Source organism: Corylus avellana, chromosome 2 (assembly GCF_965113065.1).
Source record: "Corylus avellana chromosome 2, dhCorAvel1.hap1.2, whole genome shotgun sequence".
Taxonomy (NCBI): Eukaryota; Viridiplantae; Streptophyta; class Magnoliopsida; order Fagales; family Betulaceae; genus Corylus; species Corylus avellana.
In genome coordinates, this window is record NC_142491.1 from 13,418,775 (window position 1) to 13,445,716 (window position 26,942).

The 26,942-nt window shown below is 34.9% G+C and overlaps 1 protein-coding gene across 2 annotated transcripts; it reads right to left on the minus strand.

Moving 5' to 3' along the window:
* Positions 1 to 6,908: 6,908 nt before the first annotated feature.
* Positions 6,909 to 11,593, minus strand: LOC132167732 (putative RING-H2 finger protein ATL61). Of its 2 annotated transcripts, none has more exons than XM_059578756.2 (3): positions 10,935 to 11,593; positions 10,048 to 10,145; positions 6,909 to 7,675 (listed from the first exon to the last, which is right to left on the minus strand). In XM_059578756.2, exons 1-3 carry the CDS (start codon positions 11,091 to 11,093, stop codon positions 7,267 to 7,269), a joined length of 666 nt encoding a protein of 221 aa, XP_059434739.1. In that variant the 5' UTR covers positions 11,094 to 11,593; the 3' UTR covers positions 6,909 to 7,266. The 2 variants fall into 2 exon arrangements, with proteins under 2 accessions (XP_059434739.1, XP_059434740.1); XM_059578757.2 differs by having other exon boundaries at positions 10,048 to 10,215; positions 10,935 to 11,085.
* Between the last annotated feature and the right edge of the window lie 15,349 nt (positions 11,594 to 26,942).

The following is a 26,942-nucleotide window of genomic DNA, read 5'->3' on the forward strand; positions in this document are numbered from 1 at the left end:
TGAGTCCAGCAAGGTGCTTCAATAAAGTCCAGCCTTCATGTCTTTTGGAAACCTCTGGATGGCCATAAAAACCGGTGAATTTCCATGGTACATCGATATCTGAACAGCTTATCACCCCATTGATATGACGTTGGCTATAATTCTGAATTTCCACCGAAGCTCCGTCACCCCAAAGCAAGGCCAAACCTCCACTCTTCCCCACACAGTCAACCACAAGCATATTTGGGAACTCCAATTTTTGTCGGATAGCCTCCATACGTTCACTCCGTAACTTGGTCTCCATGAGAAAGACCAAAAAGGGTTGTTTTTGCCTCACCAAGCGATGAAGCTCTCGAACTGTCCGAGGGTTCCCAAGCCCTCGGCAGTTCCAGCTTAGTATCCTCATTGCGGTCGGCGGGGCTGTTGCACAGCCGCCGCCATCCCCGAACCGTTTTGAGTTTCAACCTTCCCACTTAATTTCCGATTTTTGGATGCTTGACCAGACTTTGTTTGCTCCCCCAGGACTTCTCTTCGCTTCCTTGGTTCGTTAGCTTCAGAATCATCTTGAGCTTTCCGCTTCCAGGTCACCATCTCATTCCCATGATCTTTTGAAGCGTACGACCCTTCCTGGGTTGCTTGCATTGTCTTTTCCACCTCAGAAATGAGTGGGCCAGTAAAAGGAATCCTTGGGCTCCCATTCAATCCACCCAGGCCCAGTGAGACCGGCCCCACTACATTCTGACCGTTGGAGGTCCCAATTCCAGGTGAGTGACTTTTTAGGCCAGGTTCATTCAGAGGCGAAGTCGAAGCCTTGTTTGGAAACTTTCCCATACAGGGTTTCCGTGGATCACTCCCTCCTTGATTAGAGTAACGCATGGATCCACTATAATCCTCCGGATTCGGTGTCGCCCCTTCCTTATTCTTCATTCCATAACTGGAACCAGCTGGATTTTTTCTAGATGTCTCCAGACCCGAATCTCCTCCTGAGAACCCGCGCTTTCCCGAATGGGAATTAGGGTTCCGCCTCCGTGTGTGTTCTCCATCCCCGCCCTCCGCCCCCACCGGTTCAGCTCCAGCCGTCTTTTGATTTTCTCCCTGCTGAAATTCCCATGCACGTCTTGTTTTCTTCCCTTTCTCTGGTGGGGAGGGGTCACGGTGCCGCCCATGTAGATTCTGAGATTTCTCCAATCTCCTAGTAGGTGAAGCCGCCCTTAGCCATGGACCATACTGGGGTTTATCTCGATGGCGATAAACACTCTTTTGCACACATCCCCCTCTGCCATGCCTAATGGCTCCACAGGCAAAACAAAATTTTGGAAGCCTTTCAAATTGAAAGGTGATCCAGAAAATTTCACCTTGGATATTAATTTTCCGGCCGCGTGGGAGTGGTTTTGTTAACTCAAGAACGATCTTCACCCGTAGAAATTCACCCCAGCCAATTCCCTCATCGTCCGTATCTACCGCTTCCACAGCCCCAATCGTCTCGCCAATTTTTCGACCCATCTCAAGCCCCATGCAACCCAGTGGTAGATTATTCATTCTTACCCAAAAGGACGCCTTTTCAAAAGTGTATTTTGAAGCAGGTGTAGTGCCGTCAAAATCCTCTACAAGGAAGAGACTTTCTTCAAAGACCCAGGGTCTCCCCTCCAGTACACGCTCCTTATCTCGTGAATCAGTAAAATCAATGAGAAACAAATTCTCTCCGAGTACTTTGAACGCCAAATTCCCAAACGGTTTCCACCATTTCATGAGAGTCGTGCGGATAGTTTCTTTACTCACTAAGCGATCGGCAATAAGCTTACCAACAACGCATGCTCGACCTCTTGACACCACTCCATCTAACTCCGCTTGTTGAATGTGCACTTCTACGTCTTCATCTTCAGTCAAAGAGAGATGTACCCATGGTAGGTCCTCTGCCATCTTAAATCCTTTCACAGGTTTGAAACCTTGAAAAACCTTTCCTCCTCTACTAGTATAAACTAGAGAGAAAACTTTAATTGAATGCCTCTCTTGAAGAGACAAACGTAATAGGGAATTCGATCCTGCCAAGGCAAACCTCCGGCAAAAACCCCAATCTCTCCCTAATGGCCTCAACGGACAACAGGTAGCGCCACCACAAAGGCTACACCCCCCATTGCCCCCACTAGTTTCTGCGAGATCAGAATTTTCCGGTCACCGGAGATGTTACGAGGCCGTCGTATGCCCTGACAAGTCATAATTAGTTTAATTATAACATAATGCTATACGCTACATTTTTATCTTATTTTATTAATATTACTTTCAATCGGTCTATGTGTTATTCTTTATTTGAAAAAATAAAATAAAATTAAGGATTAATTGACGGTGTCAAATCAGTAAATGAGAAAAAAAGAAGAAGAAAGTATGAAATATAGAATTTATTTTTACAACTATATTCAGGATTATGGTAAAAATTAAACGAACTTGGGGACATGGCCCACATGTGGCCATGTGGGCACTGGATGAGGTGGCAAATGGGCAATGGTTTAAGGTTCAATTTTGATGATGTTCTGATAACGTAATGGAAATAACAAATTTTGAAATTTGCCATGTCATCCCGATGGGCCCGAAAGTCATTATATATTTTTCTCAGCGGCCCAAAAAAGTATTGGCCCAACGTTTGATGATAATCACTTTAAGTAATTGTTTCGCACATTTCACGTATATTTTGAATAAAAGAAGAAAATGTAAAGACAATTTTGCAACGTAAATTTTTGTTCGAGCTCGGTTTGGTTTCTAAACGAACAAAAATTTAGGCTTATGAATTAAACTAATTAAACTTGTAAAAGTTCGCTTCGATTTATATAGGCTTGTATAAGCTGATATATCTTCATTTTCATTATTTTTATAGTATTATTATTATTATTATTATTATTATTATTATTTTAAACTTTGTAATCAGAACATGTTAAGTATTTTGAAAAGATAAAAATATTTTTCTTCGTAATATAATAAATATAATTTTAATTATTTTAATTATGAGGATGAATATAGATATATATGTATTTGTGTGAGTTTATGTGTGTTTAATAATTGTAAATATGTACTATAAGATAAACATATAAACTCTGTTGGGCCATGGATCCGCTCCTAAAGCCCAACGGGTCCCAAACCCGTCCTAAGCTAAACGAAATATCCGACAAGGCCTGGGACAAGCTTTCCCCGAGGAGGCTTCGTATCTCGAGGAGGTCCCGGACACGAGTCCGAGACTACTCCTCGGGAGGTAATAGATGCCAAATCCGAGATGTAACTCCGAAAGCAAATAAGTCGAGCCAAGGGTAAAACTGTTATTTTACAACTAAGGATACGCAAGTATTCAAACTAGTCCAAGTGATCATTATCTCACATTCAAAAAACTCTACAACGTAGATGATTATCTACTTACAAACAATCCCTACATAAGCGGGATAAGCTGTTATTCAAATTCAAAAGGTTACCTAACCCAAACAAAAACCTTATCACTTTGTTCTAGGATTCCTACCCTTATCAAATAACTGCAAAACAGGAATTTAGGGATAGGAGTCCCGATACGTGCGGGAAACAAATTCTACTCCATGCCTATAAATACAAGTCCCGATTTTCATTGAGGGTAAGCGCAATCCTAACTCTGAAAACTTTGGTTGCTTAGATATTCTTTTCTCACATTATGACTTAGGCATCGAAGCTCCCCTGCCGGAACACCACCGGGGCTCTAATCCTGTTTGTTCTTTTCTGTGTGTAGCCTAAAGTTGTCAGCACCACCTCTAGGCGTGCCACGTCACCATCTCGAAAAACTGTGTAACAACAAACTCAATATTAGATTGTTTAAGATTTGATTTAATTTCTCCAACTACTTAAATAATAAATCTTAACCACAAATAAACAATTTATAATTAGTAAGAATTTACACCAAAAAAAAAAAAAATTGTGTTAGGGCTGGTTCCAAGTGGATGGAAGTAAAATTTTGGACTTTTCAGAATTTCCTGCTTGGGCCGAACGTTCGAAATGGGATAGAGAATGATCAGGACCAAATGTTCAAGGTTAGATTTCGAACATTCGAAGTCCGTGAGAGCTATTAACTTTGGCACCACAACTTTTATGTATGTGTGTGAGCTATTATAAATACCCCCTTTACACCCTTAGCCTCCATTTTCGTCATCTTTTGGTTGAGAAAGCCCTAGTGTAAGAGAGAAAGTGAGTTTGGAAAGAGAATGTGCTCTCTTGTAGCTTTGTTTTCCATGAGAGGTAATCTTTTAGTATAATCTCGATTCTAATACTGTTGTTAGCATAGTATATCATTATTTAGATACTGTTTAACTATATTTTTGTAGTTAGAGATTTGAGCATCTAGAATTAATATGCTAGTTTAGATAATGGTTATTGCTTGGAAAGTTTATGCTTAAGACCTTGATATCTTGTTGGTTTAATTTGCAATAATAACTTTATGCTTAAGAGCTTTTAAGGTAAACATGAATTATGATAAGAACGGTTTCAATAGGTAAATACTCTATTATATTTATGTTCCTTTTGTTTCAACGTAAAATATTTTGAACATAAATTTTTTTTCTTGAAAAATGATTTCTTGAAAGCATTTTCTAGTGCTTGGCGCATACGGAAAAATCTCAATTATATATATAAAAGCAATAATAACTTTATGCTTAAGAGCTTTTAAGGTAAACATGAGTTATGATAAGAACGGTTTCAATAGGTAAATACTCTATTATATTTATGTTCCTTTTGTTTCAACGTAAAGTATTTTTAACAAAAAATTTTTTTCTTGAAAAGCATTTTTTAGTGCTTGGCGCATACGGAAAAATCTCAATTTTTTTTATATATATATATATATATATATATATATATATTTGCAATAATAACTTTATGCTTAAGAGCTTTTAAGGTAAACATGAGTTATGATAAGAACGGTTTCAATAGGTAAATACTCTATTATATTTATGTTCCTTTTTTTTTTGACATGATATTTATGTTCCTTTTGTTTCAACGTAAAGTATTTTTAACAAAAAAATTTTTTCTTGAAAAGCATTTTCTAGTGCTTGGCGCATGCGGAAAAATCTCAATTATATATATATATATATATATATATATATATATATATATATATATATATATATTTGCAATAATAACTTTATGCTTAAGAGCTTTTAAGGTAAACATGAGTTATGATAAGAACGGTTTCAATAGGTAAATACTCTATTATATTTATGTTCATTTGTTTCAACGTAAAATATTTTTAACAGAAATTTTTTTTCTTGAAAAATAATTTCTTGAAAAGCATTTTCTAGTGCTTGGCGCATATGGAAAAATCTCAATTATATATATATATATATTCATTCAATCATAGTAAATTTTAAATTACGAAAATGTCTCGACCAGGTCTTAGTGGTGATGTAGCTTGGTCCTAATCGGGTCCCAAAGGTGTGCCGACAGTGTTCCGGTTGGGTCCTGGTAGGGTTTCGAGGTCTGTCAATTTGACAATGTGACGCTCAAACTCGAAAATTGGTTTACGGTTTTTAAAAAAGGTCAAATACTTTTTTGCCCCTTGTGATTTAATAACTTTATTTTTTGCCCCTACGGCTTAGCTTTTATCACAGAAGATACCTCAGGTTTATATAAATACGGAGATAATACCTCTGTCAAACTTTCGCTCAAAAGTTGACGGAACTTCACGTTAATGTTCCTAAAATCTTGACATGTGTATATATATATATATATTAAAAACATTAAAAAAATTAAATTAAATTAAAAAAAATATATAAAAAAAAAATTTAGAAAGGGGGGCCGGCCACCCCCATGTGGTGGCTGGCCCTTTTTGGGGTGGCTCGGGAAACCACCCCCAAGTTGCAGAAAAGAAGACAGGAGGGGAGTGAGTGATGAACGGTTTCTTTTTATTTTCTGCATTTCCCTCACTCCCCTCCTGTCTTCTTCCTCAATCCACACTCTATTTCCCTTCCACTGCTTCACTGTCACGACCACAGAAAAAGCCTTCAAATCCTTCTCTTCTGTCACATACCCAAATGAGAAATTAGGGTTGGGGTTTGATCGATCAATCTCTGCAAAACCCCAATTCATGGCGACTTCTCTACTTTTGCCTGAACTCATTTTTCTCTCTCCGCAAACCGTTCCACAGCGCCGGCTTTGTTTCTCTAAGCATTCTTTCTTTGTATAAAATGGGGGTGGCCAACCACCGTGGCTTCCGGCCGCCCCTTTCCAATTTTTTAATTTTTTTTAATTTTTTTTTAATTTTAATTTAATTTAATTTAATTTTTTAATGTTCTTAATTCCATTTTTTTTTTTTTTTTAAATTTTGTATGTGGACACGTGTCAAGATTTTATGGGCGTTGACGTGAATTTTCATCAATTTTTGGACGGAAGTTTGACGAAACTACCATTTCCGTCTTTATGTAAACTTGAAGTACCTCATGTGATAGAAACTAAAATTTAGGAAACAAAAAATAAAATTGTTAAATTACAGGAGTAAAAAGATATTTAACCATTTTAAAAATATAAACCATTTTTAAAAATTAAAAAATATTTTTTATTAACTATTATTTTTTGTCGCACAAAATACCAATATATATATTTGTTGAAAAATATTATTTTTTTTGGCTTTGACTTAAAAATGATAAGGTTACTCGTCTCTTTTCTTTTATACAAAGGAGAGAAATAGAATGATGGAAAAAGAGAATCTGATTTGTTGAGGAAAGTAAGCCCAAGCCCCGTGAGTAACATTACCATATTCCAAATCTTTACTACAAGACAAAAATATCCCAAAACGCAACTCTAAGAACTAGTTTTTATTTTGTAGTTTTGCAAAAGACAAAGACAAAATACATATTTATTAAAAGTTGTTATGTGTTTTGAGATGTTTATTAACGTATTTATTTTGAGAACATAAATAAAAAAAAAAACAAACAAACAAAAATATTGACAATCACATAACCTATTAAATTCCGACAAATGAAAAGAAGCTACATATGCTTCTTCAAGGGAAGGGGGTTTGCAAAGCTCTTCAAATAATTCTAGTTATACAACTGAAACTTACAAAACTGCCAATGCTACACACTGTCAAAGGGAGAAGTGAGAAAGGTAAAAACAAATCACTTTTTTGCAATATATACATTAACCCACAAGAGAAAAGTAGAAAACAATAAACTTCCTAGGTTACACTTCCAATGGATTCAATTCCAAATCTTCAGACATACCCATTTGAATCTCCAACTAATCCTAATTCCTGATTAATGCAGCAGCTTAGATTCCAAGAAATTGATGAATTTAGGGATTTGAGGGGCTTTCTACATGCTTGGTTACTGAGTCTTTTGTGATCTGATCACCCTCACTTAATGGGGAGATGTTTTCCCCAGCTTCAGCTCTATTACCCTCAGGCATACAACGATCCTCTTGAATTGGGTCCATCCCACGGCTGCCATGGGTTCTCAGTGGACAGTGAAAAGAATGGGAGTTGAAGGACTCCGCCCTGTAATTGGATCGAACAGCTGAACTGAACAAGGGCTGCATCAACCGTTTTCTCTCGGACAACTCACGCAATGATATTCGACAAACAGGACATGTTGAATGTTGCTGCAGCCATATGTCTATGCAGGTAACATGGAAGAAGTGCCCACAGTAGGGGAGGATACGCAATGTATCTTCACCGCGGAATTCTGCAAGGCAAACAGTGCATCTGCCACATATGTAAAATTTCATTAGTACGGTATATGAGCAGGAAATGCAAATGACTATGTTGAAGGAAAATAAAATCCCAAATCTAAAGCACTCCTACAAGCAACCAGCTTATGAGAATATCACAGCACAGATGTCTTCGCATAAGCTACCAAACATTTAACCTTCAACTAATTTCTGTTTTTTAATAAACCAAAAAAAACTAAATTTTAATAAACTGAAACAGAAAAGAATCAAACAGAAACAAAGAATAAAAGAGAAGATGCTAAAGAGTGCTTAGCAGATGAAGTCATATACATTATTAAAAAATATATATATTTCTCATTCTTCCCCAGAACTAACCAGATTGTCAACCTTTTTCTTCATTTAAGCTGTAATTTAAAGGGCAAGGCATCACGTTGTACCAAGAAGAGATAAAAACTGCAGTCTTTGATTCATCAAAACATATATGGCAAGCAATTATGAGGAAAACAAGAAGAAAGCATGAAGGAAAGAAAACCCTTAAACATTGAATGATATAACATACAAACCTCTAATGGTACCACCACATTAAAAAAAATATATATATATATGTATTGCAAAACCAAACTGAAATGACGTCATGGATTAATGCCAAGATTATTCTGCATGGCCAGACTTAAAGCATTATAAAAAGGTTTGTAAGTGAGTTCATCATACTTTGTGGTATGACCAAGAGATAGTTTCTTTTACTCAGCTTTGCCTATTGCATAGGGTCAATGGATTAATCAACATGCGTTTACAACACTGCTACATACAGAAGTGGATGACTTCTCAAAGGGATGGCCTTCGCAAAAGAGCCTATCCCATATTGGCGTTAAAAAGAATGGAAAATAGTGCACATGACCTACACGTGCGTATTTTGGACTTGAAATACACAAATTGCTCTAAACTACCAATTTGACACTAGACCCCTTTAAGCTACCATTTCATTGTGATTTGGCTCTTCCTTTAGATGTTTGCATTAATATGAACGGAAAATGCCGTATGTGACATACACATGCGTATATTTGATTTGAAATAGAGAGAGAGAGAGAGGGCAAAGGGGTGGTCGATTACCATTTGAAGTGACCAAACACCCCCTCAAGGCTGACAGGGTAGTCAACCATCCCCTGAAGGCTTTTGAGGTGAGCAACAACCCCTTAAAGTTTGATGGGGTGGGCGATCACCCCTTGAAGGCTTTTAGGGATGGCCAAATTAAGGTTGAAAGATGGTTCAACCACTCCAAAAAGCCTATGGAGTGGTCACCTCTTGTTTTGAGGGTGGTCGGATAGTAACACCCGGGTCTCATATTGGGAAGAGGAGTTGCCCACCCAAAAGCTAATGAAGGGGCTCTTTTGCAACAAAATGGTACTTTGAGGGGATCAAATTCACAAATGGTAGTTTGATGGTGTCTTTGCAAAACAGGTATGAGTTTGAGGTAAGTATATTTTCCCTAATTTGAATCATCAAGGTTAAAGACATTAAGTTACAAATTGACAAAGAATATTCTAGGAGATGTCAAGAATAATTCTTAAATATGAGTTAGCCGTCCTCCTAAAACTAGATTATCTTTTAATCCAACCAAATTCTTTCAAAAATATCAACTCACAAAATCAATAGATGTGTGTGTCAGAGAGAGAGAGAGAGAGAGAGAGAGAGAGAGAGAGCATCAAAGGTAGGTCAATCAATGAGAAAGTTGATGCTTGCTTTATGCAGTTAAATCTAGGTATGTGCATTGGTCTGCTCAAATTTTTCGCTGGAAGGAGTATTGACATAATTAATATAAGATATGGATGACTATATGCAACTTTAGTCCCAAAGATCAATTTTTAAGCAGCCATTTATTGTTACATTACAACTGCTCATCATTTTCTTCAATTTACCTTCATTGTCTGAATTATATTGTTATTGATTGCTCTGTCCTTTATGTCTCTTTCCATCTCCTTAAATTATCTATTTGATGGAGAATGCACTTTTGAAGCCACCTAACGACAAAAACTTGTCCAAGAGAATTTTTCTATGTACGCCAAATAACTACAAAATGTATTGATATAAGAAAACAATTGCCAAAAATTTGATTCAGACTATTATCCCAACAGTAACTCATTCAAACTCCACATGGCTCACCCTAATGCTAGATGAAGCCGAAAATGATGAAAGAATAATACAGGTACTATATTGTATATTTCACCCACACTTCACATGGTACATGCTTTTAGAGTAGGAAAAATAGCAAAAATATCAGAACTTGAAAATGCTAGATACATAACAAACATCTAGAGTGAAGAACATTCACCTATATATAATAGGATTTGAAAGAAACACATAAAAGCCAGTACATTGAGGAATTCAACAAGAAGACAAATAACATACTGAGTATTTTCTGAAGCCGAGAAATATTCATCGCTAAACTTCCTTGTAGGAAATTTTGCTACAACCACAGGTTCAAGACCATGCAAACCTCGCTCCAGCTGTACGATAAAAAAGTGAATGATGGCAAGTGCATGGCCAAGGCAGAGTAATCTATATAAGATAGTTGAACTGCTAGAAAGGAAACCAATCATAAATTATATTACAGACAACCCAATAATTCAAAACATATGGCGTAGCTCAACTAAAATGGTCGGTTAAGACTGTCGAGTAAAACACAAACTAGTATGAGACCTATAAATGCAAGAACTGTCAAAATGGCAAGATACCAAATTACATAAGATTGACAGCAAACACAAATAAAAGTTGAACGAAAACTAGAACCAAAAACCCTGGTAGTTCCTGTGAAACCCACATCAATGGTTTTCCAGAATACAGAAGCAAATTACCAAAGCCCTTGTATAGATAATCATTCTCTTTTTGCATTAATGGGATTTGGAATTCCAATTCCACCAACAAGGGAATATGCCAACATAAAACTCCTAGCTTGTACAACCAAACACGGTAATCAAATTACATAAGATAGACAGCAAAAGCAATAAACGTTCCAAGAAAACTATAACCAAAAGCCCTGGTAGTTCCTGTGAAACCCACATCAATGGTTTTTCAAATTACAGGAACAAATTATCAAAACCACTGTATAAACAATCTTTTTTTTTTTTTTCCTAAAAATTAAAAAATTTAATGGGAATTGGAATCCTCTCGCATTCCAGACTATGGAATATGCCAAAATAAACTCCTAGCTTGTGCAAGTAAAAACAGACTAATTCTTTTGAATACACCAAATCAAATAAAAATAACACAAAGACAGTAAAAAAGAAATGGCTTACGATACTGAGATCAGATCTATAAGCGACTGGTAAGGAGCGCCTGGTAGCATTCAAGTGAATCCGAGCGCAAACGAGTCGCGTGCATACGAACACGATGAACATGGTGCTCACCCCGAAACCAATCACCGTCATCACCAAATTTATCCCCGAAGATATCATTTTTCCCAAACAACAATAAAAGAAATTAATTCTTCAAAAACCCAACTTTCCCAATCCCACTTCAAAACCAAAAACGAAAAAGTCACAGAGCTATCATTATCTGACTTCTCTTCCCATAGAGTAATGGAACTTAGTCTTACAAAGACTAGAACAGTAAAAAATTTCACACTCCGAGAGCCAGAGCTGGCTTCACATAAACACCCAGATCAGACTTCTACCCCTAAGAACTATCATTCTTCAGAGTTGTTCAGAAGTGGGTGTTTCTGAAGAAAGGGTATGGAGGTGACTGTTTCATTCTTGCAGAGAGTAGAGAATCAGTGGAGAAGATGACAGCCATGGAGGGATTGGACAGAGCCAGTGAGTGAGAAAGCCCATAAAAAGGAAATTGTGGGATTATCAGGGAGATAGCGATAAAGAGGGGGAGGTGTAGATTTTTAGGCGTCTGAGAACTGGATTCATGGGGGAGAGATTTCGGAGTGTCAGATCCAAGTCCCTCTGTAAGCCTGTAATGTTCGGAATGGAGTCAATTTTGTTTATTATTATTATTTTTTTTATGTAATTTTAAAATTTTAGTTTGTTTTTTTGCAAGTTTACTTTAATTTATAACGAACTATAATATATCTAAAAAATATAATAGTTTCCTGAATTTATTGTACTTAATATCATCATAAATATTAAAATAATAGATTCTGAATTTTTTGAATTAAAAATATATCCAGAATGATTTGATGGATTGCAGTTTTTTTTTTTTTTTTTTAACGTACAAATCGGTATAATAAAGTTACATGTAATCTCTAAGAATTAATTTAATCGTCTAATAAAATAAAAATCATTAATTTAAATTATTTTACCTTTTTGTGTGAACATACCAAAAAAAAATAAATAAATAAAATTGCATGTATGGCAAAAAATACATGTATGTTTGTTTGTTTGTTCATAAATTAGCTACAAATGAGTTAGTAGATAATTTATGCGGGTATTTTTTTTATTGAAATTTTATGTAATTTATTTATTATTTTTTTTTTTCTTGAGGGGTGTAATTTGTTATTTAAATTGTTAGTAATTTAAATAATAATATAAGATAATTTTATGAGATTCACCTTCTCAAATAAATTAAAGAAGAATACCATGGTTTTTCTTGGTGTTTTCCTAATTTAACGTAAATATATATATATTTTTTAAATTAGAAAAAAACTTACTCCACTCGTTCCTCATATTATTATTGTTATTATTATTAAAAAGTAATATCTATATAAGATCAAAAAAATACTAAAAAAACACCAAAAAGAGCCGTAGCGTTTCTCTAAACTAAATTATCTAAAACATTTGGAACAAATAGTCCCATAAAAACTCTCATTAATTTTACTTGGATATTTTCTTACTTTTCCCTTTCTGGAGAGGTAGAAGTTACATTTTTTTAATACTAAAAATAGAATGGTGAGCAATAATAATAGGGTACAAAGAGGTATCTTTCACTTCAGATTTGGTTTAAAAAAAAAAAGAAAAGATTTTTCACTTTCAGATCCACTCTGATATTGGGTAAAGTAATCCACTCGAAATTTTGTCTTGTTTGGCAGGAGAAATAGTACAATTACATGATTAAAAAAAATTAAGGAGACCATTACCCAAATCTTCACTAAAGTCTAAAGCTATTGCTTAATGACGTATTTCAAATTATAAGCTCCTCCTCATGACAATGTAGTTGACTTAATAAGTTAAGTAAAAATCTTAGACGAGCAAAGATTCTATTCCCATCGTATTGGTTAATGTGCTGTATTTTTAAGTGATTTTTTTTATATTAATTATTTTTTAAAAAAATATCATCCACATGAAACAGACTATGAGTTGGTGTGAATTTAATGTGAAGAGTGACATTTTTTGTGGGTAAATGTAAAGAATATCATTACTTATAAGTAATGTTACTTTTTACATTTATTTATCACATTTATTTTATATAGGTTGACAACTTGACATGACGTATTTTAAGTGTAATATATCGGTCTCATATTAAGAAGATGAGTAATCCACATAGAGAGTAAATGGTTTATACGAGATGTTCATGGTGCTAAATCTCGCATTGTTTATTTACTATGTGAAATTGGGTTTTATAAGTAATTATAGGAAAACTTCAAATTGATTAATATTTTTGGGGTGATAACATAAATATAACTAACGCTTTTTCCTCGGTCGTTACATTAATTAAAAAAAAAAACATTCATATAAGCCAATGTAAAATAAGTACGAAAAATATCATTACTTATTAGTATATTGTTTTTCTTTGAAATTTAGTAGGGGTGGTAACTATATATATATATATATATATATATATATATATATATATATATTAGTGTATTTTGTTAGTACTGTTCATTTTGAACAAAGAGTTGAACATATATTTATAAAATTGCCATGAATTTCTTACTATGTGACAAATATATATATTTTTTAATCACATGTGTGAAGATCACGGGTTTTTAATAGCATTAAAAGAGTTAGAGAAAATTCTATTTAAAAAAATGTGTTTCTCACATGTTTAAGAGACGTGTGACAATTTTATAGAGTGAGTTGAAAGAACTTTCTCTAATCAAATTTAAAGGAAAAATTTGCCAATTTTGTTGAGAAGAGATCGAGTTATAACCCAATTAAAATAAATAATGATATTTTTCATACTCATTTTACATTAGCTAACATAGTGTATTTTAAGTGACTTTTCATGTCAGTCATTTGAAAAAAAAAAAAAAAAACACTTAAAATACATTACGCCATTTGATATAAAATATTATTTCATCAAAATACATGAACAAGTCAAGTCAACGGTATTTGTAAACTTGTAGGCAGATAAGTATAACACATAAGGTAGAGTGAGCCCTCCAGCCGTTAGATTAAAAATTCATCTGATCTAAAGTCAAAGAATATTTAGGTGAGTTAGCTCAATTAAAAAAGAAAAAACAAATTCAAAGAAAATGTCAAGTAAAATTAATTTCATGATGTTTTGTTTTTAACATGAAACTTAACAAATATTACAAAAGCAACCTAATTCAATTATTTTTGTAGTTTACCTGAAAGAGGAGGAAAGAATCACAGACTGATTCTAATCCCTCTATGCAATTAAATAAAAGAATATATATATATATATATATATATATATATATATATATATATATATATATATATATATATATATGCTTTGCGTAAAATAGTATTAGAGAATCACTACTTTTTTTTAACGAATTGGAATCATTCCAAAGGGGAAAACATGAAGGGAACAAAGAAATATGCTTGATTCTTATGATTTGTGATCAATTGTGTGGTTTCAAGTGTTTTTGTTTTTGTTTTGTGTTTGGTAAAATTTTGAAAAGTATTTTTTTTTTTTTTGGTAAGAAATTCTAAAAAGGGATTTAAAACATGTGAAATTAAGAAGTGTTTTGGAAGGGGCCAATTTTTTTTTTTTTTTTTAAATGCTATATGTAAAGTATATTCGTTTCATAAACTTAAAAAGTCTTTCTAAAAAATATTGAGAAGTGTTTAAAAAGAAATAGGAAAAAATTTACTTAACCCTCCTTTAAATTTAATCGCTTTTGCAATTTCTCTCAACTTCTTAAAGTTCAAAAACTTTCGATTTAGTGTATTAAGCTTTGCAAAATTTACAACCTCACCCCTTAGTTGGAATTTTTATTTTATTTTTTATATTTTTGTTAAATCCTAATGGAGTGATAGGAAATTCTCAAAATGCCCCCATATTTTCTTTTTTTCTTTTTCTTTTTACTTTTTTTTTAAATAAAAAATTAATTGTATTTTAAGGATAATTTTGTAATTTTATAAAGTTTATCTGGGTATAATGATCAATTTATCTTTTGACCATCTAACTTAACCCCAAACCCTAGTGGGAGGGGTGAGATTGCAAATTTTATAAAGTTCGATAAACTAAATTGATATTTTTTTAACTTTAAATGGTAAAGATTGCAAAAAATAATGATAATTCAGGAAGGTTAAGTGAAGTTTTTCGAGAAAAAATCAAATGAAATGGGCATGTATTAAAATAGGAAAATCATTCATTTTTCTTACACCTACCTCGGCATCATTCATTGGCTTTCCTAAGTTTTTAGTTTTGTAATGCGTACTAGGCATGAAAAATGGAAAGCCAATGAATGATGCCGAGGTAGGTGTATGAAAACGGACATGTATTGATGAGTCATTATACAACTTACGCCGGCGTGCTTCAACAGTGAAGCACGCCAGGCTAAATTTTTTTTGTTGTTTTCAAAAAAAATTAAAATAATAAAATAATAATTAAAAAAAAAATCACGGCCGGCGTGCTTCACTGTTGAAGCACGCCGGGCGTGCTCTATATCTTTACCCTGTATTGATTGGCAGCACGCGTCGTGCATGGCACGCCCACGCACGACAGTGCAAAATTTTTTTTTTTTTTTTTTTTTTTTTTTGTTAAAAAATTTTTTTTTGGACGCACGCCGCATGCTATATTACATTACCCTGTCCAATGAAATGGGAATGTATGAAAATAGAAAAGTCAAACTAAGGGGCATATGAAAAATCCATTTAGTAACTGTTATTTGAAAAAAAAATAGAAGTATTTTCAAGGATTTAAGGTATGTTTGGAATTGTGTTTGAGGGGCCTAAAAATACGTTTAATACTCAAAGTCCATTTTAAGACAAAAAAAATACTCGTTTAGTAAAAAAAATTAAAAGCTCTTTTAAGGGTCTAAAAAACCTAAAAATAGTCAAAACACACTTTTAGCAAACTTAAAAATGAAACTTTTGCCAAAAATCGTTTTTTGACTTAAAAGCTCTATTTCTGAAGCACAATCTCAAACAGGCTCTTAAAGCTTTTAATTGCGTTAGAGCCTATTTGAGATTGCGTTTGAGAAATAGAACTTTTAAGTCAAAAAGAACTTTTGGGCAAAAGCTTCATTTTTAAGATTTTGTCAAAAGTGTGTTTTGGCTATTTTTAGGTTTTTCGAACCCTTAAAAGTGCTTTTAATATTTTTTTATCAAATGAATACTTTTTTCTTCAAATAAATTTTTTGAGTATTAAAAACACTTTTAAACTATTCAAACGCAATTTCAATCAGCTCTTAAGCAAAGAAAGCCACCATTAAAACAGTTAAAGGGTACTTCACCATGAAAGTGAAATTGAAAGTGAGTGTGAAAGTGAAAGTTAAAGTTAAAGTGAAAGTGTCTCAGGTCCTTTCACGTGGCTACCATCTATAACTACAATTTTTTTTTATTTTTTATTTTTTTAATTTTTTTTATCATTGAGATGAAAGTGAAATGCCACATAATAAAGTGAGAGTGACGTGTGATTTTTCCCAACTTGAAGGGAAGCTCATGTCATTCCCCCCCTCCCCGAAAACAATGAAAGAAGAAAAGGCCAAAAGCCTAAAAATGATAGATAAATTGTACTTTGGTTGATTGTAACATTTTGCTTTGCCAAAAAAGACATACCATAACAGCACCTACCTCGGCATCATTCACTGGTTTTCCTATGTTTTAAGTTTTGTAATGCATATGAGGTATTGGTTCTGGCAGGACAATTAAATAATGAGTTTTGTCCCAAATCTCGGGTGGATACTTCCAATCACCTCGGGGTGGTTGGCCAACCACTTACAAGTGTTGGGAGGTGGTGCTATGTGTTTTTTTTTTTTTTTTTTTAAATTTATTTATAAATTTTGAGGGTAATTTTGTCATTGTACGTAAAAAAAAGCATGTGTATAACATGTGGTTAATATTCTATTTTTAACGATCTTGGCTTACTGAAGGGCTAGTTGAAGGGGATTGATTGTGACAATCAGGGCCGGCTCAATGGCTAGGCCGATAAGGCGGTTGCCTAGGGCCCCCAGTTAGTAAGGCTCAAAATTTTTTTTAATAAGACCCAAAAAAAATTTTAATAAAGCCTAAAAAAAATTTTAATTTTATTTTAACTTAAGGCCTATTTTTTTTTTTTTTTTTTAAATAAGGCATAAAATTTTTTCCCATAAAAATTTAAGGCTTCTCAAATAAGGCCTCAATATAATAAGCCAATTGTAAAATAAGGCCAATTAACTCAAAAAAACAAATATGCCACATCAATTTTTTTGGGCAACTAGGTTAAAGTTAAACTTAAAAGTCATAAAACAACAATAAGAATGAAAATAATAATAATATTATAAAAATATAAAAATATAATTAAAATAAATATTATTTAATTAATATTTAAATATTAAAAAAAAATAAAGTCCAACATTACAATTTCGCCTAAGGCCTCCAAATATATTGAGCCGGCCTTGATGACAATTGGTAGTTCACAAGGGCAACATGTAAATAAGTGATAGTATTTTTTTATTATTATTAGCACTCCAATTTCTAATAGCACTCCAATTTCTAATTTAATGACATTAAGATCATTATTTTGAATATAAAGCATCTTTGGTGGGAGGTTGCACAAAAGAGGATTTTTGTGCACCAATTAGAAGCTCACACATTAGCCAATTTCACAAAACTTATATTTAAAACAAAGACACAACCAGACCGTGATACACAGCACGCTGGCGTACCACACACGCCAACGTACTGTTTAGCTTCACCCGACACAACCACATCAGATTATACTCTATATGAGATTTTTTTTTTTTTTTTTTAAAACTAAACTAAAATTGAAATCACCCCTCCCCCGCCGGCCACCCCAAAAGGAGACAGGGGCCGTAGAAAGCCAGCCACGCCACCCCCAATTTGGTTGGGTTGCCGCGCGGGCCACCCAGCCAGATTTGGGGGGTGGTTCTTGCGGGCGACCCATTCAGATCTGGGGGTGGTTCTCACTGTTTTACACCTTCTTATGGAGATCTCAGCAAACATGAGTAACCACCAACCGAGAATAAACCCAATCGGCCACCAATTGAGAAAAAACCCAATTGGCCATCAACCACCATCAAGAATAAACACCCACAGAAAATCAACCACCAACTGAAACTCCAAAACCCACAATCAATCAAAACTCAGTACCATAGAAGAGTTCCATGTTTTCACTTTTTCATGTTTTCATTTCCATGTTTTCACTTTTCATGTTAGTTGCTTCCATGTTTCCCAAGACAAAAGAGCTATAATAACATACAACTTTATGGTCAATCGGCAGAAAAAAGAAAGAGAGAGAGACCTTAGAGAGATGGAGTCTTCAATGTGGAACCTTGGAGAGATACAATCTTTAATGTGGATAGCTGGAGAGTTGATTGTCTTAAAATCGTTTTTTTCTGCAAAAGCCAACACACAGATTTAGAAGATGGATTCTTATTTTTTTTCTAAGAATATGGGGTACGGTCTTGCTTTTTCTCAGAAGATGGAGAGAAAGGCTGGCGAGCCACCCCATGGCCTGCCGCCGCCCCCAACCCCTTTTGGGGTGCCGGCCACCCCTTCAATTTTGGGGGTTTTTTTTTTGTTTAAAATAATTTTTTATTTCATATAGTGTATAAATTGGTGCTTTTTTTTTTTTTTTTTTTTTTTTCTTTTCTTTTTTCTTTTTTCTTATTGTGAAATTGGTTGATATGTCAGCTTGTGAATGGTGGGCACAAAAATCCCCTTTTGTGCAACATTTTTATATAAGTTATTCTCTTTCGGATATTTTCAAATCAAGACCTCTATTTGGCTTGGACTAATTATTGTTAAAAAAAGAAAAAGAAAAAGTTTCACTAGTTAATTACCCATAATTTCCTTGGTCCTTTACTTCCGTGGTCATGGATACCTATAATCCTCGCCCACAATGGAGAGCTATATACATGGAGATTCATGGCTATGGAGCTTGATAAGGCCTTCAAATGTGGGTTTTTATTATTATTATTATTTTTTCTGAAATTCTAAATTTGATACCTCCGTCAATCTCTAATAAGGAAGATGGCTAGTGACCACCCCTGACCCTCTGTGCTTGCCGAGGGAACACCGTCAAAAGGGGCAGCAGGAGGTGGCTCCTAAGTCCTAGCCACCCACCCCCTGATGGAGACTCATGAAATTATGAGTTATTTTATGGCAAGCAAAGACATATATAAAAGAGGTCACCTTCATTATTTCCTTGTCATATTTGATAGCTCCCACTATAAAGCACTTTTTAAATGGAGTGGACTTCGGAAAGAATGGTACATATATATATTCCTTCCTGTAATGGCTACTTCCCATAGAGAAACGAACGTTTCTAAGTTGACCCAAAAAGGTTGTTATCTATTGCCAAAGCCTATATATTCTATAGATAACTTCTCTATGCTGACATGGTATCGCCACCAAAAATTGTTTCCAAAATATCTTAAGGTAATGGGTTGATGCATGCAATGACGTCATGATTGAATTTTTCTACAATAGTATATTTCAAATGGCAAAACAAAAATTCGTAAAAAAACTTAATTTGTGTCAAAACAACATATATAAAAGTTATTCTTTTTGTGCCATCTAGTGAAAGGTTGACACATTAATCTAAAACAAAAATATAAGATGTTAACAAAACACCAAATCGCTACCAAACCTCTCTTTTTTAATGTCTAGTGAAAGTCAATTAACTAGTAATTAAATTCATGGTTTGCCTCTCAGTTTTGTCCCTCACAGAACAAAATCAGAGATAGTAACATTTCCTAAGCGAGAGAATACAGTGGAAGACTTTCACCTACAAGAATAAGAAAGCAATAACTAAATACCACAATCATAAAAAATAGAGTAATGATAAAACATCATAGCATAAGTAGATCTTCAAATTGTACTGATCAAATACCGATCATCAAAATAGATTACAACCCAAGATAATTGTTTGAAAATAAGATAACAAAATCAACACCTAAGTTTAAGTAATGTCAGCATGATGACAATCTCAATCATCTCCGCCCGTATGGTTCCTCCATCGTCTCACATGGACTTTAGCCAAATTGGGTCCATGTCCTCAAAAATGATTTGAATCAAGTCCTTGGCCACCACCAGCTGGTTGTCCGTATGTATCATCCTCTATGCTAGCTAAACCGCGCAATTATACATAATATAGGGGGAAAAATAAAGAGTTAAGGCGTTAGTGAGTAAAAATGTACATAGTATTTATGGCATTTAGTGATGAACTCCGTTTGATAAACTATGCACCATTTTGACTATAACAGTTATTCATAAATGCAGTATAGGTATAGTACATGTTATAATTATGTGAATGAATGATAATTCAACTATATGATTTATCTGAAATATTACTCATTCTTAGCAGGGTTGACACTGTCCTGAGGGATCTGTAATACAATGCCAGTGCCCCGACTATTGTACGCTACCATCCATAACACTCGCAGCTTGACCGAGTCCGACCTCGGGTGGTGTAACGCCTCGAAAATTAATTAATTGGTAATTAATTCCACGGTTCGTCGTTCAACCTTATTCCACTTTGAACAAGACTCAAAGACCTCCACTCCTCAAAAATAGAGGATACCAAACAGCGGACAAAAAGATTCTATAAACATAATTGTTACAATCAAAGCATCCACCAAAAGATCATCAAGTAGCTAAAATCATACTATACAAGTCATCATCTTTACAAGGGATTCATGCTAAACCTCAATATGCAAGCATGAATAAAAGCTCTAAGTCTACAACTTAACCCACTAGCACTAGTTACCATGAGCATCAACCTAAGTTTGCAATAAGTCCTCAAGCATCTTTCGGGTCGAATCCTCCACAATGTTTGGAAGCTTCGCGGTATCCATCTCTACTAAACTATCTATAACTGTATAGTTGTACATATGAAAAAAAAATGGGAAATAATACAATAGTAAGTTCGACGATTTAGTAAGTATAAATGCACATGATGTACCTGTCATTAAATAGTGAACTCAGTTGTTTATAAAGCACATGCAATATTATGACAGTTTATCATAGATGTGATATAAATACAATATATCTTTATAATCATGAGTAACAGTAATAGTTCAACCATATGATCTACCCGAGATATTACTCATTCTCAGCAGGGTTGGCGCTGTCCCGAGGGACCTGTAATACAATACCGGTGCCCCGAATATTGTACTCTACCATCCATCCATTAGGGAATTGTTGCGCCTGGTCAAGAAACTATTGGATCCAAAGCTCACAACACACACATTTGACCATAAAGTTAACTTGCATAGTAAGCCCATGGCCATTATCCCGCATGTACCAGTGTATCATGTCATACGGTGCAATTAATCTTATCAATCTTTTACGTGCATAGTTTTACAAGCCTCATCATTATCTTGTTAATCAACATACGTTTTCGTAAAAGAGAGTTTACAGTAGTTCTAAAATGTATTTCAGGAGAGTTGCAAAATATGCATATTTAATATATATAAAATAGACGTGCAATGCGGAAAAAGTAACAACAAGCATCCATGTGAGTTTGTACTCACCCGGGTCGTAAAGTTCCTCCATAAAATTTCCTCGAGGCTCCATAACCTCCAACACTGAAAAAAGACCTATCATTAGTTCTAAATCCAACTAAAACAAACTTAGAACATGAAAACAATGGTTATCGGACGACTAGCCAAAGTGGCATTCCCTGGAACACTCCTGACTGTATGTCTGGGTCCGTGGCCGTACGTCTGTCCAAAAGGCTCGTATGTCCGGTCTCGTGGCTGTACGTCTGCTCAGAGAGTTTTAGGCAGAACCTCATTTGGTTCAACCGTCCTCCTATCCTCCTAAACTAGTTCTAAAGCTACCAAAAGGAGACCTAAGATCTCCTATCTTAAAACAACACCTCTATGCAAAAGGAATTATGCTCAACAAGAATTAAACGCTAAACATGCTTAAACCAAGATTAAGAGCAACAACATAACTAGAAGCTCAAAACTAAAAACTAAGCTAACTATGGAAAGCACTTAAACAGCATAATGACTAGGAAATAAGCTAAGCTTAGAAGATTACCTCATTGAAGCGAAAAACCTCAAGAATCACCTCTTCTTCTCCAAGACTCACAAAGCACTCACACAGGGGTTTCAAAGAGCTTAAGGCGAGAATGAGCGTAAAGGGTGAGGGGTAGGGAGTATTTATAGGAGAGAAAAAGCTGAGGGCACTACCAACTATTCTAAAAAGTAACAGACGCCCGTTACTATATGAGTGTACGTCCGGTACTATTTATCCAGCGGTCTAAAGGCTGTAGCGTACATCTAGGTATTATGCAGGGGTTAACCCAAAAGTAGCATACATCTAGTACTATAAGGGCGTACGTCCATGTACTATTTACAGAGTACGGCGTACTATTGCCAGCGAACGTCCGGTGGTCCCCATGTGTACGTCTTGTACTATTGTCAACGTACGTACGGTGGTTCCTATTAAATGCTAAAATATTCATATTTTCAGCCCTTAATTTGCATGTTTTAATCCTTTGGTTTTAGTTAATTATGTCATTTTAATTCATTTTTGTGTTTTCCACATTTTTGTAAGCTTTTGGAAGAAAATGAAGTAAATCTAGGAGCCCTTGACACTGCGATCGATCGCAGGTTCCCTACGATCGAGTGCAGTACTAGAGAAGACACAGCACGAAGCAGGCCATGAGCGATCGAGCACATAACAAAAAAGGATCGATCGCAGACCTGCGATCGAGTGCACACGGGCTGCGATCGGTCGCACCTGTGCACATGAGACATATCAAGTGGCGGCCAGAGTGTCTTCCTTTCCATATTAGGGTTTTCCAACTTTCAATTGTAATAGGTTTTGAAACCCTAAGAAATCCCTAGGTTTACTAGTTTGTCAAGGACTTCTAAAGCCTATAAATAGACTCTTAAGCCTCTAGAATAGGTATGCTTTGTAAGGAGGAGAATAAGAGCTCTTCAAGTTCAAGTCTCGGGTTTATTCTTTTCCTTTCTTTTTTTCTATTTTATGAAGATGTTTAACATCAACTTTATGTGTAGCTAATTTATTTAGTAGGACTAGATTGAAGCCCTAGTTATGTTTAGTTAATATTTCAATATTGGCGCCTTTGTAATAATCTTGTTGTGCTATTTAACTTGATTAACACCTACCTGCATGAATTCCTCATATGTGTGTGCCTGATCAACATATGCATGTGGTATGGACTAGTTAGTTAAATCAATTTGGATGGCCGAGTCCTGGGTTTAATAAAAGTAACAAAAGAATTCACACCGCGGTTCTTGGGTTAATCAACATGGGGAATCAGGAGTATACGCCCATGCCCTAGGCTTCATGTGTTTGTCGATTTCCATAGAGTATATGCTTTCCTAAGGAACAACTTAGTATACACCATGCTAAATCCCTTAGAAAAGAAAAGAGTTAGAGTATACGCCATGCCTAACTCGTTGCTTAGGGAGATCTATAGCTTAAGGAGTATATGCCATGCCCTTAGGTTGACAAACATTAGATATGCATAATATGATCAAAGCATTGACATATTGTTATATTAGCTGAATATAATTAGTGGTAGATATCAAAGCCATACCTTTTATTATCATCACTTAAAAAAATCAATCTTGTTTTACTTAAGGAATTTATTTTTAAGCAAAATTCAGCAATCCTCGTGGGAATGATCCTATACTTGCACTATATACTACTATGTTGACCATGTGCACTTGCAAGTAAAACGTACCATTATTTACCTACTAATTTAGGTAGATATTTGGCACAACAGTCCTCAGTGTACGTCCTCACTAAAGACAAGAGCGTACGTACGGTGGTCCTCAGCATACGTCCGGTTTGAAAGTCTAAAATTCTTAAAATGCCTTTACAGCTGTCCCTAGTGACCCAAAGTCCAAATTAACCCTATAACTAAGCTACCTAATCTTAGTTAAATGCTAACCCAAGCCTAAACCAAGATTAAAGACAACAACCTAACTAGGAGCTCAAACCAACAAATAAGCTATCTCGGAAAAGTGATATAACTACTACGTAAGGAACAAAGTAAGCTTAGAAGGTTACCTGCTCGAAGCAAGGCCTCCAAGGAATCAATCTTCCTCCTTCAATAATTCTCACAATTCACAAAAACACTCAGGCAATAGTTCTAGAGGGCAATAGGGTGAAAATGAAGCTTAGGGGTTGAGTGGGGAGGGGTATTTAATATTTATAGGGTAGAAAAAAGCTGTGAGCTTTGCAAGAGCAGTTCTAAAAAGCAGCGAACGTTCGGTACTACAGTGCCATATATATATAGCCTTCCTGTAATGGCTACTTTCTATAGAGAAACGAACCTTTCTAAGTTGACCCCAAAAAGTTTGTAATCTATTGCTATAGCCTATATAATCTATAGATAAGTTATCTATAGATGCTGACATGTTCTTTAAACCAAAAATTGTTTTCAAAATATCTTGAGGTAATGTGTTTTTTTCTTTTTTAGGAAAATCATTCTAGTTTCATTAATTGATGAAGGATCACGAGTAAAGCTCTTACATTACAGAGCAAAAGTTGTCAGAAAATCATAGCCGGAGCTACAAGGTTACAAGTCATAGATACATACATAATAATATGACATTCAAGACCTATCTATGACATAAAAATCCGCTAACCCATGACTAATCTTCAGTTGTAACAACAGGTTTGCTCCAGACAGACTCAATCTGATACATAGGTAGCAGCATTCTCCTACCGAAAATCATCCTTCTCAACTTGCAAGCCAGGAAATTATTCACATCCTCAACCCAACAGGCCAGGACCACAAAATACGAAAACGGGAAAATACAGGGAAAAATAAAAAAAAGCACCCACAAAACACCACCGGAGGAAGGCTGTCGGATAATTCTAGCCAAAAAGTGAAAAAACCACGCGCAGGCGCGTGTGAGTCACGATTCGTCGTGGGGTTGCTGGAATCAGAAGCGACAAGTGCCGTTGGAAGTGGATGAGGCTGGTGTGCGCGGTGGAGTGGCGCATGTCGAGGTGGGTCTAATAGAATGATATAGATCGAGCTTTGAACAGGCCGATCAAGAACCCTATCAACCCCAGAAAAAGACATGGCATAAATGGTGGATGGCACACCCTGCGCGGTGGGGCTTGAGCTTGTAACAAAAGAAAAAGGGGTAGAGGGGGGAAGAGTCGGGGAAGGGAGGGGGGAGGGGGAGAACCCCAACTGTGCGGCTAGGGTTTTTGTTTAGCTTTTAAGGTTTAAGGTAATGAGTTGATGCATGCAAAGACGTCATCATTGAATTTTTCTACAATAGTATATTTCATATGGCAAAACAAAAATTCGTAAAACATACAGTCCTAGTCTAAGAGCAGCATGCAAGACAAAAGCAGTGAACAAAGACAAGCAACAGAAGTCCTGCTAGAGAATAACTTCTATGTGATCTTGACACAAATTGAGCTTTTTGTGTCTTTCAGTGAGAAATTGACATATTAACCTAAAACAAAAATCTCAAATGTTAGCAAAACACCAAATCACTAACAGTGCTCTTGGCTTGGGCGACGGCAGTCCTGGGGCTGTATTTGGCCTAGGCAGCGATGGTCTTGGGTTTTTCTCAGAGATCCTGGAAGAGAGAAAACTTACCCGGTGGAGTAGCATCGGCAGAACTAGCGGCGGCATTTGACTTGGGCAACAGCAGCGTCTAGGCTAGTAATGGCAGTGGGTTCAACTTGGGTGGTGGAGATTTTCAGAGGTGGCTGCCGTGAGAGAGATAGAGGAGTTTGGTAGTGATTTGGTGTTTTGCTAACCTTTGATATTTTTATTCGAGGTTGATGTGTCAACCTCTCATTGGAGGGCACAAAATGCTTGATTTGCACCAAGGCCACATAAAAGCACCTCTTGTATTGCTATATACTATTAGTTTATTTTTATTTTATCTTTAAAGTTGATGTGACTTTTAAATTTACTATTGAATTAAAATTCAATACTAATCAATTTTAAATCTGATCATAATTTTAAAAGTTACAACAATTTTGAGGAGGATAAAAGAAAAATAGAATGTAGTTACTCACTTATAATATTTGACCGAAGTCTAGGTATAATTTTTGTATTTTAACGAATAAAAAGTAACTCTTTGATATGGATTAGCTTTTTATCAATGGAAATATATGTGTGTGTTTTTAATTTAGTAGAAGAAAGAAAGAGATAAATCAGTGCAGGAAGCTTGGTTGAAATTGGAGAATTTGAAACGGTGTCAAGTCCTTCAACGTTTCCTTTGAACGTTTATATGTCTGTATGTATCTATGTATGTATGGAGGTATCAGTGGATGGATAATGTATGCATATACAACATACTTATATAAAAATCGAGATTGATTGATTAAGATTATATAAAAGGTTTCAAGATAATAATAATAATAAATTAATCCAGTTCATGATACAAATATATGACTTATAATTATTAATATAAGGTTCGTAAATTTAATTTTTATAAATTAAAAAAAAAAAATTATTTCATTAACTCAAATGTCAAAATCTTAACAATAAGTAAATAAGTAATGATTAGTATGAATTTATGGAAAAATATAAACAATGATGACGATATTTGCTTTTATATAAAAATGAATAAGTTATAATTGAGTAATTTGCAAATAAGCTCAAGTCTCTTTGAAAAATAAATTAATTGAGTTTAAACATATAATCTTGGTCGATGTAAATTCAACTTTGACTCGAGCTCAAAGTAAAAATTAAATGAATCAAGCTAGCTTGAACATTTAATATTGGGATCCATTACAATCTTAGTCATTATAATCGAGTAGAAGACTTTATGTATTGAAGTGTAACATTGACGCAATACGGATGAAGAACAAAATAAAAATAAAGGATTGGCGTCTCACCAATTGGATAAATTTAGGGTCTCACTAGGCCGGAACATAGAGTCTCACCACAGAAAAATAGCAAACACAACTTTCATAACCACAAAATCTGTTTATTTCTTAATTATCGTCTCCTAAAATACAATTGGAACTTATGCT